Source organism: Notolabrus celidotus, chromosome 15 (genome assembly GCF_009762535.1).
Source record: "Notolabrus celidotus isolate fNotCel1 chromosome 15, fNotCel1.pri, whole genome shotgun sequence".
NCBI lineage: Eukaryota > Metazoa > Chordata > Actinopteri > Labriformes > Labridae > Notolabrus > Notolabrus celidotus.
In genome coordinates this window covers 31,934,970-31,953,927 of record NC_048286.1, presented here as the reverse complement: position 1 = coordinate 31,953,927, position 18,958 = coordinate 31,934,970, and the positions used below count along the sequence as shown (strand labels likewise).

The window sequence follows — 18,958 nt, the reverse complement described above, 5'->3', positions numbered from 1 at the left end:
ACTGAGCCTCATAAAAAACATGTGCCAAAAGTAAATATGGGTGTGTTTCAGGATTCCAGTACCCTGTTTCAGTGTTTTTCCATCGGTCTTGGAGTCATCATGTTTAGAGAGCAGTTTGGACTTTTAATTTTTTCACTCTGCAGCTCTCTGCCTGTTTCTCATCTGCTGCTGCTTCATTCAAAGGGTGGGACTGTGGCCTCCAACAGGCACACCAGCATAACCTCCCTGACAGCACACACACACAGGAATAATATCCTCAGGGTACCTACAACAGCAGAAAGGTTAAAAGAAAATAGGGGACAAACTAGAAGAGAGAAATGCTAGTATTGTTCTTAAGAGAGAGAACATTTAAAGCTAACACTCTGATGAGTTTGTTCTCAAATCAAGGAAGCATGGAGGAAAAGTGTATGAATAACAAAGAAATACAGATCTGTAATTATCTGGAAGAAAGCCAGGGTGAACATGCACACCTGCAGTGAACTAAAGAGAGAGAAAGAAAGGAAGACTGAGAGGAAGAGAGAGAGAGATAACAGCAGAGCAAAGTAGACAGAGAGAGAGAGAGGAAGAGGAGGAGCAAGAGAGAGAGAGTTTAGAGAAATACAGAGAGACAGAGCTGAGCACAGATCAGTATGTAGTTAGTAGAGGACCAGAGCTGGAGTGGACATTCAAGAAGAGGAGGAAAAAAAATAAAGGGAAAGAGGAAACTCAAGAGAAGAGAAAGCTTTAAAAAGAAAGTGCCAGACCTTGGGAGTTGTTTCAGGCTGGGCGTCCATCCAGCAAACTGCAGAGACCTCAGGTTGTGTCCAAGAGACCAGACAAAAGCAGGGTGACTGGGAGACTATACTGGGAGGACAGACTGGTTTCTACTCACAGTGAGCAGACCGCCAAACACCATGGCTGACAACGTGAATGAAGAGTCAGACTACACCCCGGGGAAGGATGAGCTGGACTGGGGCTACGAGGAAGGTAGGCTGGTCTTCATCAGTGTGCAGAGGGATGCGAGGAAACATTGGATGTGATCTGGTTTCTTAATTCTAAGGAGTTTAGCAATACGTCTGTTTCTCTCTGCATCAGCCTGTTAACTTCTATGGAAGAGTTCTGCTGAGTTGACACATGATGTAGATCTTCTGCTTCCCTTCTCTTTCTTTCAAATCATGAAACACACTCAGCTTTTCTGCCTCTTTAATGCTCTGTTTAACAGACTGAGGCTAACTGTGACCTCCAAAGCTCCACTTTTCTATTTCACCTAACACCTTATGACGCCTCTGGAACTGAGGCACCAAATCTGACTTTCCCACTTAGTCAGTGAACAAAACATGCGACAAAAGATTCTGAATAAATCAATGAATTAATCAAGAAGTGTGTGGTTATTCTGCTGACTTACTCATGGCATGTTAGAGCTCCTCCAGAACCACTAAAGACATCATATGGTAGCTTTTGTGGGGGACAGGGGAGCCAGTCTTTGGTGTTAAAGTGCTCCATAAAGTAACTCTCAGTTCCCTGTTTGCAGCAGCTGTGGGAAGACTCAAATTAAATTTATTTCACAGCAGAAATATTAATGATAAAGTTTGAGAATATTGAACTCATCATGATATCACACAGTTATGATGTATCTGTGTTTTCTGTTCTCTTTGGCTGCTTATGCCGAGCACTGAGGGATGCAGTCTGATACTGAACTCTTTATTCTTCCTGTGAGTATCTTGTGTGTTTATTTATTGGAATATGTATGTAACTCGTAACGCCTCATTGAGATTAAAAATCATGCATCAGCATGTTGCAACCAAGTTACAGACACACACAACACATGACAATTGCAAACACAAGTCAACACATCCTGGATCACTGAACAGAAAGTCATCAGTCAGAGCATCTACACCCTGATGCATCTTCCTCCATCCCTCTGCAGTGCCTTCAATCTGCTTTTAAAAACTTTTAGAGAACAGACACAAATCCTCCTGCAGAAGCAGTGTACCTATAACTCTTTCCCCAATTTCACAAAGCAGAGACAGTAGCTTCCTGCATTTTTAACATCAATGAAGTTACATTACAAGTTAAGAATTACCTTATACGTAGATAAGGCTGCTGTAAAATTGTGAATTTCCCCGTTGTGGGACGAATAAAGGATTATCTTATCTTATCTTATAACAGTTAAGAGTGTTTTAAAGAGGTGTTGGCTACTATGAGATCCAGAGATGTTTTATTGCATTTGGAAAAGATGTGTAGAAGCTAGAGTGCTGAAAGTATCCATCCATCCATCGATCAGTTAATCCATCCATTAACTATACCACTTATCGATCATTGTCCTGTTAAGTACTGCAGAGATGAGGTGTCATTGGTCAAGAGGTGGGGCACACCAGGTCGCCAGTCAATTACAGCGCTGACACATGAAGACAGAGAACGATTAAACACTCACTCAAACTACACTCTCATGTGTGAGCTGTTTTAAAGGATCCTGAAACATGATGAGCCAAAAGCTGCTAATCTGAGTGTTGCTGCTATGTCTCGACCACTTGGTAAATGTGAGTTAAGTGACGTTCAAATCAAGTATTTCTCTGATACAGTAATGCCATAAAAAAAGACAACTACATCCTCAATTGGTCAGAAGAACAACACATATTTAGCAATCCAATCTTTTGCCTTCTTCTCTACCAAAACTCACTTTTACAGCCTGCAAGAATAGGAAAATTCAGACTTGGCTCTTCTCTTTTATGTGGATTTTAGTTGCAGTGAAACCCTCAATGCAACGTTCTCGTTTACTCAAAGTAAACTGTTGTCAAGGCTGTAGTTGCTGTGCACGGGGGAATGTGGTGTGTCCTCTGAGCCCTCATTGCCTCAGAGTGTTAAGCAGCAAGATGTGTGGAGTGCCCGTCTACTGTAGCTTTAATAAGCTGTTATTCTGGTTCTTATATTATTCAAAACTAGAATATAAGATGATCACATTTTGCTTGGCTTTGGTTTTGTAATAAAGATATTTAAACCACAGACATTTATGCTCCAATTAATGTGTCTTATGTGTCCCTGTATCCACTCATAGGTGTAGAATGGGGACTCCATTTCCCAGCAGCCAATGGGGAGTATCAGTCTCCGATTAACTTGAACTCCAGGGAGGCCCAGTACGACCCGTCTCTTCTAGACGCCGGATTGTCACCGAACTACGTGGTGTGTCGAGACTGCGAGGTCATCAACGATGGACACACAGTCCGCATCATTCTCAAGTCCAAGTCAGGTGGGTCCTATAAGACATGACAACCAGTCACTGTAGTATTCTCTTTGATTTAAGAAGTGACGAGAAAGCAGGAAGCATGTCTGCTGAGTCACTGTGGTTCAGTGGTGAGCTGTTTGTCACACAATTATGTGATGTGTGAAAAACAGCTCAGCTTTATTGACCTCTTTGTTCTCCACTTGTCTGACCACTTTGATTTCACTCCTTTTCCTGTATGTACCTGACCCCATTACCCAAAATGCTCTGGGTTTCCTGATCTTTTCAGTGGTTACTGGAGGTCCACTGCCGAGTGATCACGAGTACGAGCTCCATGAGGTTCGATTCCACTGGGGCAAAGAGAACCAGAGAGGATCAGAGCACACGGTCAACTTTAAAGCTTTCCCCATGGAGGTAGAGTATGGACACACACACACACACACACACATTTTCACATAGGGCCATGAAACACGGACGACGCACCTCCATGTCCTCCTATTGTAAAAAGGTGAAGCCAAAATATCACTGTCATGGGCACTAACATATTTCACTGGTGAAGAATTTGTGGACACTCAAGAAACTGCAGTTTTTTCACACTTCTACATTGCCTTCATACTTCACCACCTGAGGTTTCTGCTTTATAGAGACTCCTTCAGTTTCATTCATCCTTTAGAATAGATCGCACTGTGTCTTATTGAGTCCTTGAACACAGTTTTATCTTTTTCAGTAACACTTTTGGAATATGAAGCTGTAGCTGAGAAAGGTTAAAATATGTTTCAAGGTTACATACTTGAAAAACTAGAGTTCTTTTCCACACCTCCACTCCTTGGCAACATTCAGACAGATTCCATTGATGTGAACATATTTTATAAAAGATACAATGGTTTCTAACACGCCAATAAGACAGTATGAAGACTCCAGGCTATACTCACAGAGAAGTAGTTACAGCATGCAACTACCCACAAATACTTAATGATAAACATTTCTATTTGCTCACTTCTCATCATCATCTCATGACTCTGTTTTGGAGGATAAGTAAATAAAGCTTCAACAATGTGTGCTGAAACTAATGTCTGGCAGGTATTAAGGTCAAAACTAAAACCAACCACTGTGATGATATTTGACGTGTCTTTTTGAGTGATAGTAAACGTGTATCAGCTGACATGTTTGTTGTATTGTAATGGAAGAAATGTTTATTTTTTAAGTCGATATTCAATCCACATGTATTTAGCATTTGGGAAAAGCTTAAATGATGGATTAAAAACAAAATGCATCATCAACAGACATGTTATTAGAAAGCCCCGATTAGTACTGTCTTGAATTGAGAACATAATCTTTTATGAAGTTGATGACAGCAGAATCTAAAGAGCAAGCCATCTCACTTACTCTTCATCTCATTCACATAACACCGAGTGGGGTCCAAGTCTGGAATTGTGTGGAAACGTTCTGTAGCAAAAACAACTCTTTTGTGAGACCTCATACATTTTAAGGATTGTTATATAAGTATAGGAAGTCTGCCTGACTATATTTTCAACATTCCCCCTCGAAAAACGAACCCATGTTTAAGTGATCCCACAAAAGAGTACTTTGTGTCCTCATCAGTTCGCTGCATTGCCCCATTGAGTGTTAATGACCATAAAAATATACTGGTGCTCATTTAGAGTCTGTCCAGAACACAAAGCACTCAATCTGATAAATGGTAGGATGGATGGATGGATGGATGGATGGATGGATGGATGGATGGATGGATGGATGGATGGATGGATGGATGGATTAATGGACGAGTAGATTGGTAGATAAATTGATGGATAAATAGGTAAGTGGATGAATGGATGGATGGATGGATGGATGGATGGATGGATGGATGGATGGATGGATGGATGGATGGATGAATGGATGATGGATGGATGAATGATGGATGGAAGGATGAATGATGGATGGATGGATGGATGGATGGATGGATGGATGGATGGATGGATGGATGGATGGATGGATGGATGGATGAATGAATGAATGGATGGATGGATGAATGATGGATGGATGGATGGATGAATGGATGGATGGATGGATGAATGGATGAATGGATGGATGGATGAATGATGGATGGATGGATGAATGGATGGATGGATGAATGAATGAATGGATGGATGGATGGATGGATGAATGATGGATGGATGGATGAATGAATGGATGGATGGAAGGATGGATGAATGGATGGATGAATGGATGGATGGATTGATAGATAAATTGATGGATAAATAGGTAAGTGGATGGATGGATGGATGGATGGATGGATGGATGGATGGATGGATGGATGGATGGATGGATGGATGGATGGATGGATGGATGGATGGATGGATGGATGAGTGGATGAATGGAAAGATGGATGAATGGATTGAAGGTTTCCCATATGCTTTTCACAAAATCAAAGTCAGCATGAAGTCTCAGATGAACCCGTTGGATGGCGTCTCAGAAACAAAAGATATTCCACAGAACATTTATTTTTCATCGTCTCTGTTTTGAAGCAGGAGGAGAGAAACAGCAGCTTTCTGTCTCATCAAGTTAACGTTTGTGTTCTGTTTGAATATTTGGCTCTTTCAGGGAACAACACTCCCGCCTCTCTGTTCACATTAACTTGACATAAGAGCCCATATGGGAGCCCTCAGTCAGCAGCAGCTGGTGCTTTGCTGCTCTCTTTCTTACTCCTGTTTCATCCACCTGTTAAACGATAACAGCGTCTCTAAACAGGTCCCTCTATTGTTTCTCTGCCTGTAGCTCCATCTCATCCACTGGAACAGCACTCTCTTCAACACTTTGGAGGACGCTCTGGGAAAGAAGAATGGAGTCCTCATCATATCTCTTTTTGTGCAGGTACATTATGATATACGTGGACTTACCAATAACAACTAATTACCATGAAGGGAATAACTTCAATCCAATCCAATCCATTTATTTATACAACACATTTTAAAAACAACAAGGTGACCAAAGTGCTGCACAACAAATACAAACAGTAGAAATTTATAACAGTAAAATGTAAAATACAGTACATTAAAAGGCAAACAGAGACCAACACAAACTCTCATGCTTTATTAAAAGCCAGGGAGTAAAGATGAGTTTTAAGACGTGATTTAAAAGTATCCAGGGTGGGGGCCATTTTGACTTGGGTGGGTAGCTCATTCCACAGTTTAGGAGCTACCACTGAGAAAGCTCGGTCACTACGAGACGCATCTGATCAGCAGACCTCAGTGCTCTGGAGGGGGCGTAGATGTTCATGAGGTCAGAGATGTACTGAAGTGCCAGACCATTTAGTGACTCAAAAACAAACATTAAAATCTTAAAATGAATCATAAAATGGACAGGAAGCCAGTGGAGGGAGGCGAGAACGGGGCTGATATGCTCATGCTTGTAGTCCATCAGCTGCGTTCTGGACTACCTGTAAGCGTGCGAGGGAGGCCTGTTTAATACCAGTGTAAAGTGCATTGCATTAGTCCAAACACGTTGAGATAAAAGAATGAATCAAGCGCTCAGAATCATTAAAAGATACAACACATTTAATTTTGGATAAAAGCCTCAGATGATGTTTTAACTACTGAGTTTATTTGTTTATCAAGTTTAAAATCACTGTCCATTTTGACGCCAAGGTTTGTGACTATGGGTTTTACATAAGTCTGCATGGAACCCAGGTCTATAGGAGAGACACCACTGGCTCGACTGGGTCCAAACACCATGACCTCTGTTTTAACTTGTAATATGAGCCTCATTTTAGTAGGATGAATGTCTGAGAGAGAGAGAGGATCATGGGGATTAAACTAACCCTACTCAAACATATAACAACTCAATATCTTCAACCTCTATTCTCTCCACTGCTCTCATAAAATTATTGACGTTTGTTGGCTTGAAGCGCTTTCCTTCCTGGAATTGTCAGTGCTGTTTTTCTAAATGAGTGACCAAGTTCGTTCTAGATAAGCTTGAGCCTTCGTGTGCGATAGTAATACTCAGAAACAAGTTCGTGCTTCAGACACTTTTTAAAGAAACAGCTTCTCATGAATCCGGTCATAGCTGTCTCTTTTTAATGAGTCCAATCAGAGCTCAGAAAGTGACCTCACTTTTGAGAGAGTAATGAGTCACAGCACTGCAGGACAACACACCCAAAACAACAACAACAACACTGAAAAATAACGTCCTTCTGGTTCCACCCTGGACGGCCCTGACCTCCTGAGGTCACGGTCCCAACACAGCCAACGCCACACACCCTGTTTTTGACAGCTCCTTCCGTGTGTATATCCTGATTCCTTCTTGCAAGGATACTGATTTACGATCCAGTATGCTGACAAACTACTTATTGAAAACTGCTCATGTCCGTTATTGTGTTTAACACTGTTAGTAGTAGACACATGAATACGTCTCCATCAACAGAAGCCTGAAATGTGTTTGTTTTATCAGATTGGTAAGGAACATCTGGGTCTGAAGGCCATCACTGAAGTTCTTCAGGACCTGCAGTACAAGGTTAGAGAGCCAATGAAAACACCACAGAGATTAGATCAAGATAAGGTTGAATTTCACAGAGACGGTGTTAGACTGACTATAAGTTCTGTTTATCCAACAGGGGAAGAACAAGATCATTCCCTGCTTCAACCCCAACACTCTCTTACCAGGTAAACATGCTTTATTGAAATGTGAACTGTACTGGTGTGGGGCTCAAATTGGCACCCCGATACCTTCATCCCTCATGAGATCATCTAGGTTTAACCCTTTTACTCATAACTATAACTGTGTTAATATCAAGCAATGTGCAGCGAATAGAGTACCTGTGTGCTGTGTGTGTGTGTGTGTGTGTGTGTGTGTCATCTTGATAATGATTTAAAGCATGGGAATTCATTTGGAAGGATTTTAATGTGTTTTACTTACAATGTTTACCTGAACCTCAGATCCTTTACTGCGAGACTACTGGGTGTATGAAGGATCCCTGACCACGCCTCCTTGTAGTGAAAGTGTGACCTGGATCCTCTATCGGTACCCTCTGACCATCTCACAGCTACAGGTAAAACACGGATATCAAACTAAACCTACTTCACGGGGAACTTCAGAGGTTAAACAAACTCGTTCAAGTTGGTCAGTTAGAGCAGGGGTTCCCAAACTTTTCAGCCCATGAGCCCCAAAATATAGGAGCCAAAGACTCGTGACCCCCACTGTCCCTTCAAGTGATTTAATGTGTCTTCATTTAGCTGGTCTGCAGAAAATGACCCTACCTATATGAGCATGTGTCTGTGTTTCCTGTGCTGTTATGAATTAACCTGCTGCTACTGATGCTTTTGATAATTAAATGTTTACTATCCCTAAACTTAGGAGTCACCTGGAAACAAGAAAGGCAGAAAACTCATTACACTTAATATTTTCAAGGTTTTACTTTAAATGTAGCTACTATTGTTGTCGATATTTATTACTATAATGGGTTAAATTTACTATTTTAAGATCATTTCTGACATTCAACTTTTTTTATTGCATTTCTTAGTATTTCTTTGTTCACCACAAGTTAATAAATTATATATATAAGTAATTCAAAACCAACAAAGAGAAGAAAAATAATAAATAAATACCAAAAAAATACAAAAATAATAATACCAATAAATAAGATAATTATGATAATTAACAGTTCAAACAAAAAGGAAGATAAACATAAGGAAACAAGGTAAATAAACACAAATAAATAATAATAATAAATATTTTTAGATACATTTAAAAAAAAAATAACATTCTGGAAGACATCTAGCGACCCCCCAGGAGGTCCAGGACCAGGACCCAAATGCAGAGTACAGAGAAAAAAAAATGTATTAAGCAAAAAACCAAGGTTCAACTAAAGCGTCTTGCGGGTAAAAACAACTGAGAAAAAGTACAAAACTAGGAGTAACACAAAATCACCCAAAAAGGGGGAAAAGGTTCTATCAAAAAACTCACAAACAAAAAACTAGGAATCAATCCTCTGGAAAACACTCGAGATAAGTACACAGAAACCTTGGCTTGAATCTCCTCAGGAGCAAGGCTACAACGGGACATGGAGCATGCGGCTAGAGAAAATAATCTGGTACTGGAGGAGTGTTTGGTGGTGGCTTAAGAAGCCAGTGCTGATGAGAAAATCAGGGACAGGTATGCCTGATGAGCCTCACTCCTGAGGAGACCGGCCCCGCCCCTACCCATGCAACCTGCAGGCAGAGAGAGAGAGGGTTAGGGCAAATAACAAAAATCAGGACCATAACAGTGAAAGAGTCATGAGGATAAACTCAAGTGGTAATTAATACAAGTAATGGTGGGACATACCATTCAGTGCTTTGTACAAACAGTCACTGTGCTGACATTCTTCTTTTCAGACAACTGAATGAACATTAAAGAAATGGGATTTAAAGGGATTTGATCATTGATCAGACTTCAGTATCAATGCCAGGTCCTTTTGTGGCTTTCATGACCACAGGTTCTCGGGCATTACTCAGAATACAGGAAGCCTCCACACACTGCCAATTAATGAGCACATCACAATGCCTTTAACAGATTTAAAGTCAGCCTCTTTCTTACTCGTGGCTCTTTTCAAGCAGGTTTCTGTGAAAGATGACAACAGATGTCCTCCTTTACTTCTGTCTTTCATTGTTAGTCTGCTGACCCTGTTAAATATTAAGAGAACAAAGACTCCTGCCTGTCCAGCAACCTCATGCTGTCCTTTAGACTATGACTATAGATCATTCCAGCCCCAGTAGTAATGGGAGAATGCACATTCATTAATATCACTGTACACTTGGCATTGTTAGGACATTTTATTGTATTTACTGATGGTCCCTGGCCATGTGTTAGATGAGCCAATAAACAAGAACAACAAAAAACAAATGCAAAACATGAACAGGAGAAACAGGGCATCCATACAGAACGCTAATCAAACTTGCAAAGTGCAATATCATCATTTATTTGAACTGTCTGCATCACACACTTACACCAGGTGTTTTTTGTCATCTCATCATCAAGTGAAACCACTCCTTGGAGGAGAAATGCCTCAAGGTTTCATTTTAAAAAGTAGACTTCCAGTTCCTGCTACAGCTTTTTCACTCTCATAAATAAGTGTCCATCTTTTCTCTGCTCTGTATGTCCCGGGGTTAATCTTGCTTGTGCTGCATTCTTTCTTCTTTTGAAACCAAACTAAGAAAGTGGTGACCCTCCAATAACTTCCCCTATCTTCACCTTTGGGCTGTGGGGGAGAAAAAACGGATGCAACATACTGAAATAGATGTAATAAGCATCGAGTGAAAACTCCTGGTTGGATTTTTTGGCCTGTATTTATTCCATTTTGTCAAACAGGCTCATTGAAGTTATACCATATTAGCATTGTGCATTTCTAAAACAAATCTTTGCATTGTTCCTTCTGACTTTAAAGGTCAAATAACTCAAATATTTTCATTTTTAGAATAAGAAGCAACTCCCCTCAGCACCACCTCTCCCCTCATCCTCCTTCAACTTTCCCACCATGTCCCCACATGCTCCCACAGTCTTGAGGTTTGAAATGCATTCTAGGAAATGTAGAACCCTGCAACAACAATGAGGGAACTACAACAGACAGATTTCACGATCCGTCTGCTGACTAAACGTCAACAACGCCACAAGTGTTACGCAACAGCAGCGTCCTGCTAACCTAGAATACACACCTCCAACATCCGGCTATTGCTTGCCTGCTATAAGACCAAGAGTGTGTGCACAGTGCATGTGTGCATACAAAATGTGTGTGTGTGTGTGTCACTGAACAGTTGCTACGCATACACGTTATGCACTCTGACAGCAGGTTGTAAATCCTCTGTCTGTGAGCCAGAGCACAGGAACAGTCGTGTGTTTGTTTTGGCCGGCTTGTCAGACGGTAGGTGTGTAACGCTGATAGCATCAGCGGCCACAGATACACACGAACAGGAAGCTCGTTTCTGTCACAGATTTGATTTCATATTTTTCTGTGTGCAAGAAAAAAAAAAAGAGCTGCAAAGCATGAGGATGTTCAGATCAGTTGAAATATATATTACCATCAAAAATAAGTTTGTTCCTTTCAAACATCAAACATCTGCTTTATTTAATGCTCTGCTTGAAATCAGCAGAACACTAGATAAGAGGACTTCATACCTTTTAAAGGTATTTTTAGATAATAAAAAACTCCATCATCATGTCATTAAAATGTGTTTTCATGTTATCAGGGTCCCAGTCTTCTTATCTCCTCAGAGCCAGGATCCTTTTTCTCAACACCTTAGGTCCGTCACCCATCAGCAGAGCATGTTATCACCTGAGTAAACCCTGAGTAAAGCGTCAATATTTGAAGTCAAATGAAGAAGTTAAACTCTCTGTGCATTTGTTGACAGGAAAAGGGAGATATCAAGTCGCTATCGTTTCTCCTTCTGCAGGGACCAGAATGTAATCCAACACTTTGTTACTTTATTACTCTGCAAAGAATAGAATTCAGGGGATGCACTCTTTGGTGATCAGTCACAGAGAGTAGAGAAGGAGTGGTAAGTAGTAAAGATAGTGTATATTGGAAACCTGTGGGCGCCCTTTGTAAAGTTGTGCACACTGAAAACAGAATTTATCCACGTTTAGCTCCCGAACGTCAGAAAATTGTAGTGTGAATTGTTAAAAGTCCTTTTTTTTATCACATTAAGAGCAATATTTGTGATCTTCATATTATTTTTGTTGTGACAAAATATATTTAAGTTCATATCACTGTTAAATCAAAATGCTAAATCTAAATCTAAATCTAAATGTTAAATCTAAATTTTACATGTTGAATCTAAATGTTACATTTCAAATCTAAATGTTAAATATGAATCTAAATGTTAAATGTTGAATCTAAATGTTAAATGTTAAATCTAAATGTTACATGTTGAATCTAAATGTTACATGTCAAATCTAAATGTTAAATATGAATCTAAATGTTAAATGTTGAATCTAAATGCTAAATGTTAAATCTAAATGTTAAATATGAATCTAAATGTTAAATCTTATATCTAACTGTTACATCTTGAATCTAAATGTTAAATGTTAAATATTAAACGTCAAATATGAATCTAAATGTTAAATGTTAAATCTAAATGTAAAATCGTATCTCTAAATGTTAAATATAAATGTTAAATAAAAATACAAATGTTAAATATATAAATCTAAATGTTAAATATATATGTTGACTGTTAAATCAAAATGTTAAATCGAAATGTTAATTATGAATCTAAATTTTAAATTACAAATCAAAATGTTAAATATGAATCTAAATGTTACATTTCAAATCTAAATTTTAAATATGAATCTAAATGTTAAATGTTAAATATGAATCTAAATGTTAAATGTTAAATCTAAATGTTAAATGTTAAATCTAAATGTTAAATGTTAAATATTAAATGTCAAATATGAATCTAAATGTTAAATGTTAAATCTAAATGTAAAATCTTATCTCTAAATGTTAAATATAAATCTAAATGTTAAATATAAATACAAATGTTAAATATATAAATCTAAATGTGAAATATATATGTTGATTGTTAAAACAAAATGTTAAATCGAAATGTTAAATATTAATCTAAATTTTAAATTTCAAATCTAAATGTTAAATATGAATCTAAATGTTACATGTTAAATCTAAATGTTAAATATGAATCTAAATGTTAAATGTTAAATATGAATCTAAATGTTAAATGTTAAATCTAAATGTTAAATGTTAAATCTAAATGTTAAATATGAATCTAAATTTTAAATTTCAAATCTAAATGTTAAATATGAATCTAAATATTAAATCTAAATGTTGATTTTTAAATCAAAATGTTAAATTTAAATGTTAAAAGTTAAATCTTTGATCTAAATGTAAAATTTGAAGTATAAATTTGAAATAAAAATATTGTGTTAAATATGAATCGTAATGTTAAATATAAATATTAATGTTTAGTATAAATATAAATGAAAACCATCACAAATATTCCTCTTAATGTGTTAAAAAAAGTGTGTCTGTTTCTTTGTGTGGGACAGTATGATGTGAACTCATCCTCTTAAAAGTTGTATTTTCTCTCTGTTTGCAGATTGAGGAGTTCCGGAGGCTGCGGTCTCACTCTAAAGGGGCAGAACTCCAGGAGGGGAATGATGGGTTGTTGGGGGACAACTTCCGCCCCACGCAGCCCCTCAGTGACCGAACAGTCCGGGCAGCCTTCCAGTGACTTTCACTCTCCGCTGCAGATTCAGAAAACTGATAGGACGCAATGATACAAATATAAAAGGTAACATATTCAGAGTCTCCTTCAAACCATTTAATCATCAGCTGACACAGCCTCTGCTGTGTCTCTGAAGCTTCTGAACGTCTCTCTGCATTTGGAGTCAGGTCACTCACTTTGTCAGTCTGCTGTTTGGTGCAGGATGGGTACCTTACTGTTGGTTCATCTCAAAAGAAGATGCCATCATGCTCTGTAAAGCTGAGGCTAACTGAGTGTGGTAATAATGTTGTGTGTGCTCGTATTCATTACTAACACATCAAGTTACATGTTGACGTTTAATCCGTTAATATTGCAAAAGCAATGATTAATGCAGCTTTAATACAACGTCTAGAAAGTCTTAAGAGCTTATCACCAAACCTTCTCCTCTGTAGTCTTCTGCACATTTCTTTATGCACACAGACTTTAAATGAAAGTAGGTGTACTGTCCCTGAGGAGTTTGGGTCCTCTGAAACCTGAAAGTAATGGATCAAGCCCTGGAAGAACTAACCCAGTTCAGTGTCTAATCTGGGTGTATAGCCTATATAAAGTATGTAGTGTAGAACGAGATCCCAGATCAGCACTGCAGTAGGAGGACGGGTCAGAACTTCTGGAGCTCAGAGCGGAGACGGGGAGATAAAGATGGATGAGACCTTCAAACTTCATAGTTTCTAAATGTCGAGGATATCAAGTCTTTGTGTTCATTTTCCACATGTCAGCGTGTTGAGGTGAACAATAAAAGACGTGTGATGGTATTTCAGGGGAACTTTATCCTTCCCTGAAGCGTCATGTCATTATCAGGGAACCTCAGGACTCTGTACAGCGCCAAGGACAGGAGGAACACTGCCTCAGTGAAATTTGCTGCATCAGTTTCTCCTGAAATCATTCAGATATCAATCAATCAATTAATCAATCTTTATTTGTATAGCGCCAAATCACAACAAATGTTATCTCAAGACGCTTCTACAAACATAGGAGGTCTAGACCACTCTATGTCAAATTATGAACAGAGACCCAACTTCAAGACAGGGTAAGACTCAGTCTGACCCCACCTTAATCCACCATGAGCATTGCACATCGCAGTATTTAGCTAGTTACAGTGGTGAGGACAAACTTCCTTTAACAGGCAGAAACCTCCAGCAGGACCAGACTCATGTTAGACAGCCATCATGCTTCGACTGAGTTGGGTCTTGAAAGAGAGATAGAGGAGAATAAGAGAGAGAGGTGATAGTGATGAGACGAGTAGTAGAAGCTGTTGCTGCTGGAGAAGGGGGTGAGATAGGATCCCAGTGTGTCAGTACACCAGTTACCCTGGCAGTCTAAGCCTATAGCAGCATAACTAAGAGCTGGTCCAAGCCTGATCCAGCTCTAACTATAAGGTTTATCAAAAAGGAAAGTTTGAAGCCTAATCTTAAAAGTAGAGAGGCTGACCCTGACTGGTGGGGGCCTGATAACTGAAGGTTCCACCTCCCATGAAATGTGACATTTATCAAAATGATATAAAGTATCTGCTTCATTTAAAGGATTTTTGGATTTAAACAAGTTTTTACTCTCCAGCAGTGAGGTTGAATGAAGAGGACATTTTAAAGAGCAAACTTTACAGAGCATAAAACCCGACTGTTCGCCACTGACTCCTACTCGGTTCATGGTCAAGGAGCAGAGATGTGAGGAAAGCAGGAAGCTTAGAATGAAGAGAGAAAAACAGAGTGAAAGAAAAGTGAGAGGAGGAAGAAAGAGGGCTACTGTTGTGAAGGGAGGTGAGAATGCCAGAGGGATGAAAGAGGAGAAGACGGACAGGGGAAAAAAAGGAGAACAGAACAGAAGACCATTGTATCTGTAAAGGGATACTAATCTGGTCTCACCAACACAAACCCACCTGAGACAGGACCAGAGTAAAGCTGCTTTTAGACTGCAGGAACTAGGGACCTTTTGAGGAACTCTGTGTGTGACAGCAGGAACCAGGGTCTAAATTTAGTTCAATGGTAGTTCATACAACCTGGAAAAGTTCCTGCTCAGAGGGTAGTACTTTGGGGGCGGGGCCTGCAATGCTGAATGTTTCTGATTGGTGTTTTTGTTTCACCAATCATACACAATAACATTTCACTCACTTGATTTAATTCACTTGATGTAATAACTCCTGAACAGTCATCTTCTGACCACCTGATAGTGTGAATGCGTCTCCATCAGCTCCCGGTGTTACAGTTTTAAAAGTGACCCTGTAAACTGGAGACCTTCAGCTGAACGTGTCAGTGTTTGTGGAGTTTACAACAGCTGTTGAAACACAGGAGGAGTTCGAATCCATCCGTGTTTAGTTTTATTAAGATGTCCAAATATCCTCATCAGATATTTAATAATCATCTAAAGATGTTTGTGAGGGATGCATCTGGCTGAAAGTCTCCAATTAACAGCATCGCTCTTTAGACTGTAACACCGGTCGATCTCTGCCTTGGCTTTCTAAATCCATCTCCTTGATTGAAGTCCTGAATTTGGGGCATTTTGAATCCACTTTGTAACAACTTGTCTCCTTCCAAATGTTAATCCAGTGAATCCATCTGCAGAGCCATAAAGCACGATCAAAAGCAGCACATGAAGAATCTCCTTTGTGCCACCAGGCTAACTGTAGTGTTGAACATGCCAGTTTCGGCCTGTCTGTCGCCCTCCATGGCGTCATCTTTGTTAAATGCCCTTCACCTTTTACTTACCGCCCTCTACTGGTCATGTGGTGTAGTGAAATTTCATATATTGCTTATTGCTGATTTGCATTAAATGTATGGGACTTCAGGCCGCAGTGGAAACGCAGAAACAATGAGAAGTTCCTGGCACTGAAAGTTCCTGTTACTAATGGTTGAAAAGCGACTTAGAGAGAAGAGGTGAAGAATCAAAGAGGAGAAGGGACTGGATAGAGGTTGGACACTAGCATTAAAAGTCTACCTTTATACATTTATACCACTTTATTTACGTTAGGACCACCTTTGAAGTGAAGAAAATTATTTAATGTAAACCCTTCATTGTCTGTCAAGTCTGTTCCATAGACTGTATAAAATATGGATGTAGTATCCGTGACGTCACCCATCTGTTTCTGAAGCGCTGTTTTGAGGCCAATCGTCTGCGGCAGCCATATTGCAGCTGGCGAGCGGTTGTGATGTAAAGAGGCGGAGTTGAGCCAGCCTCAAGTGGATCCTTGATGAACTGCAGTTTTTTAGCACTTCCACATTGGACTAACTATTACATCCTGTACCTTCAAACAGAGGACTCATGTGAAGCTCCACATGATCTGTTTCTGTGACTTGGGATCAGTTTTTTTCCTTTCGGCTGGTTTTCTATTTGGCACTGCAGATGTGAATATCAGATGGAAAGGGGAGCTCATACCATCCCCTGAGAAACTCGGAAAACATTCATCGGTCTCTACTTTTAAGTTTTACGTTCTTCTTTTCATGTAATCTGTTTTTCTCTCTTTTTTCACAGAGGAGGCCAGAAGAGGAGAGAGGAAACAAAGAGAGGGAGAGAGAGGAAGACTGACAGAGAAACTGTTTAATGTGTTCTGTGGTCTGTGTGTGTGTGTGTGTGTGTGTGTGTGTGTGTGTGTGTGTGTGTGTGTGTGTGTGTGTGTGTGTGTGTGTGTGTGTGTGTGTCCACCTGTATGAAGGTGTGCTCTTTTACCTTCCCTCATTCTTTCTTAATACACGTCTACATGAATGTAACATTTCCCGGTGCTTGTGTGGACCAAAGTATTACTTTGAAGTGTGTGTGTTTGTGTGTGTGTGTGTGTGTGTGTGTGTGTGTGTGTGTGTGTGTGTGTGTGTGTGTGTGTGTGTGTGTGTGTGTGTGTGTGTGTGTGTGTGTGTGTGTGTGTAAGGTCCTGATAAGATAGTGGGACACTTTGCAATCAACTTGTCACACAAACTCACACTCACATAAAATAACACACCTACACAAACACAAACACACACACACACACACACACACCTACATACACACACAGATTCAAAATTGGACTGTTCTGGGACGTAATGTGACATAGACTGTAAAACAAACAGACACATGTTTACACAAACACAAACACACACACACACACACACACACACACACACACACACACACACACACACACACACACCTAAATACACACACAGATTCAAAATTGGACTGTTCTGGGACGTAATGTGACATAGACTGTAAAACAAACAGACACATGTTTACACACACACACACACACACACACACACACACACACACACACACACACACACACACACAAACACAAACACACACACACACACACACACACACACACACACACAGATTCAAAATTGGACTGTTCTGGGACGTAATGTGACATAGACTGTAAAACAAACAGGCACATGTTTACACAAACACAAACACACACACACACACACACACACACACACACACACACACACCTACATACACACACAGATTCAAAATTGTACTGTTCTGGGACGTAATGTGACATACACTGTAAAACAAACAGACATGTGTTTACTGCGCTACATGCACATCATGTAAACACCTGAAGCTAGTCATCAAACTCAACGTCCTGCGGTCCCACTGCTGGACCTGTTCCTTTTTGGGGAAGACTATCAAACTTTATGTTTTTGTCTGAATCAACTGAGTCTCAAACTGTCAGAGTGAAGTCAGCATGAAGAGGAAATGTCTTCATATTAAATCAAAGTGAACTCGTCTCTATGGATGAGTCAGAGTTGAAGATGGAGGTGGAGGTAGAAGAGCCAGCGTTACTTCACTTAAACATGTAATTGGAAATGTAGCATTAAAGTGCTAAATAAAGGTTTTATACACAAACTCTCTGAAGTGTTATTCTTTTTTTGTCAGATGTGTTTGAGGAAAACAGAAATAAAAGCCTCTGCTGCTCTGACATCTCCTTTAAACTGTGGAGCCTCTGTTTTTGATAAAATCCATTTTGTTGAAGGCAGTGTAACCTTGCATATCTTTTTCCAGCTTTGTGTTTCATGATCTGGTGATTAAATGCTGCAGAATTTGGGATTACCAAGCAAAGATTATTTCCTGTAAATTATAAACTATCATGCAGCTGCCTGGTTTGAGTAGCTGCACCTCACAAGGCTTTCACACCCAGACAGTGGAGTGGACAGAAGGAGAGAGTTATTGTTTGTTTCTTTGTCAAAGCTGGACATCACCCACAATCACAAGGCTCATGTACTGAAGGACCAAACAGTTCCTACTGTCACTGTAAGTATGTTCAACTCCATCATGACTGTAACTGTGGAGGCTCATTCAATTCAACACAAGCAGCAGCCTTAGGACTCAACTACTCTGCAGTATGTTCATATTTCTTCTCTCAAGTGACACCTTCTCTAAGGGTTTGTATTTATTTGAATTATTGTAAACACTGTAGATTAATACTGAAGACATCAAAACTATGAAAGAACATATATGGAATTATTTAATTGTTTAAAAAATGTTAAACAAAGCAGAATATGTTTTATATTTTAGATTCTGTAAAGTAGCCCCCTTTTTT

General features: G+C 39.5%; 1 protein-coding gene across 1 annotated transcript; it reads left to right on the top strand.

The window, feature by feature from the left end:
- The first annotated feature begins 624 nt into the window (after positions 1–624).
- On the top strand, positions 625–16,956 carry ca8 (carbonic anhydrase VIII). Its single transcript, XM_034703815.1, has 9 exons — positions 625–966; positions 3,035–3,226; positions 3,489–3,613; positions 5,975–6,070; positions 7,646–7,708; positions 7,809–7,857; positions 8,131–8,243; positions 13,279–13,473; positions 16,909–16,956. Exons 1-8 carry the CDS (start codon positions 894–896, stop codon positions 13,411–13,413), a joined length of 846 nt encoding a protein of 281 aa, XP_034559706.1. The 5' UTR covers positions 625–893; the 3' UTR covers positions 13,414–13,473; positions 16,909–16,956.
- Positions 16,957–18,958: the final 2,002 nt, after the last annotated feature.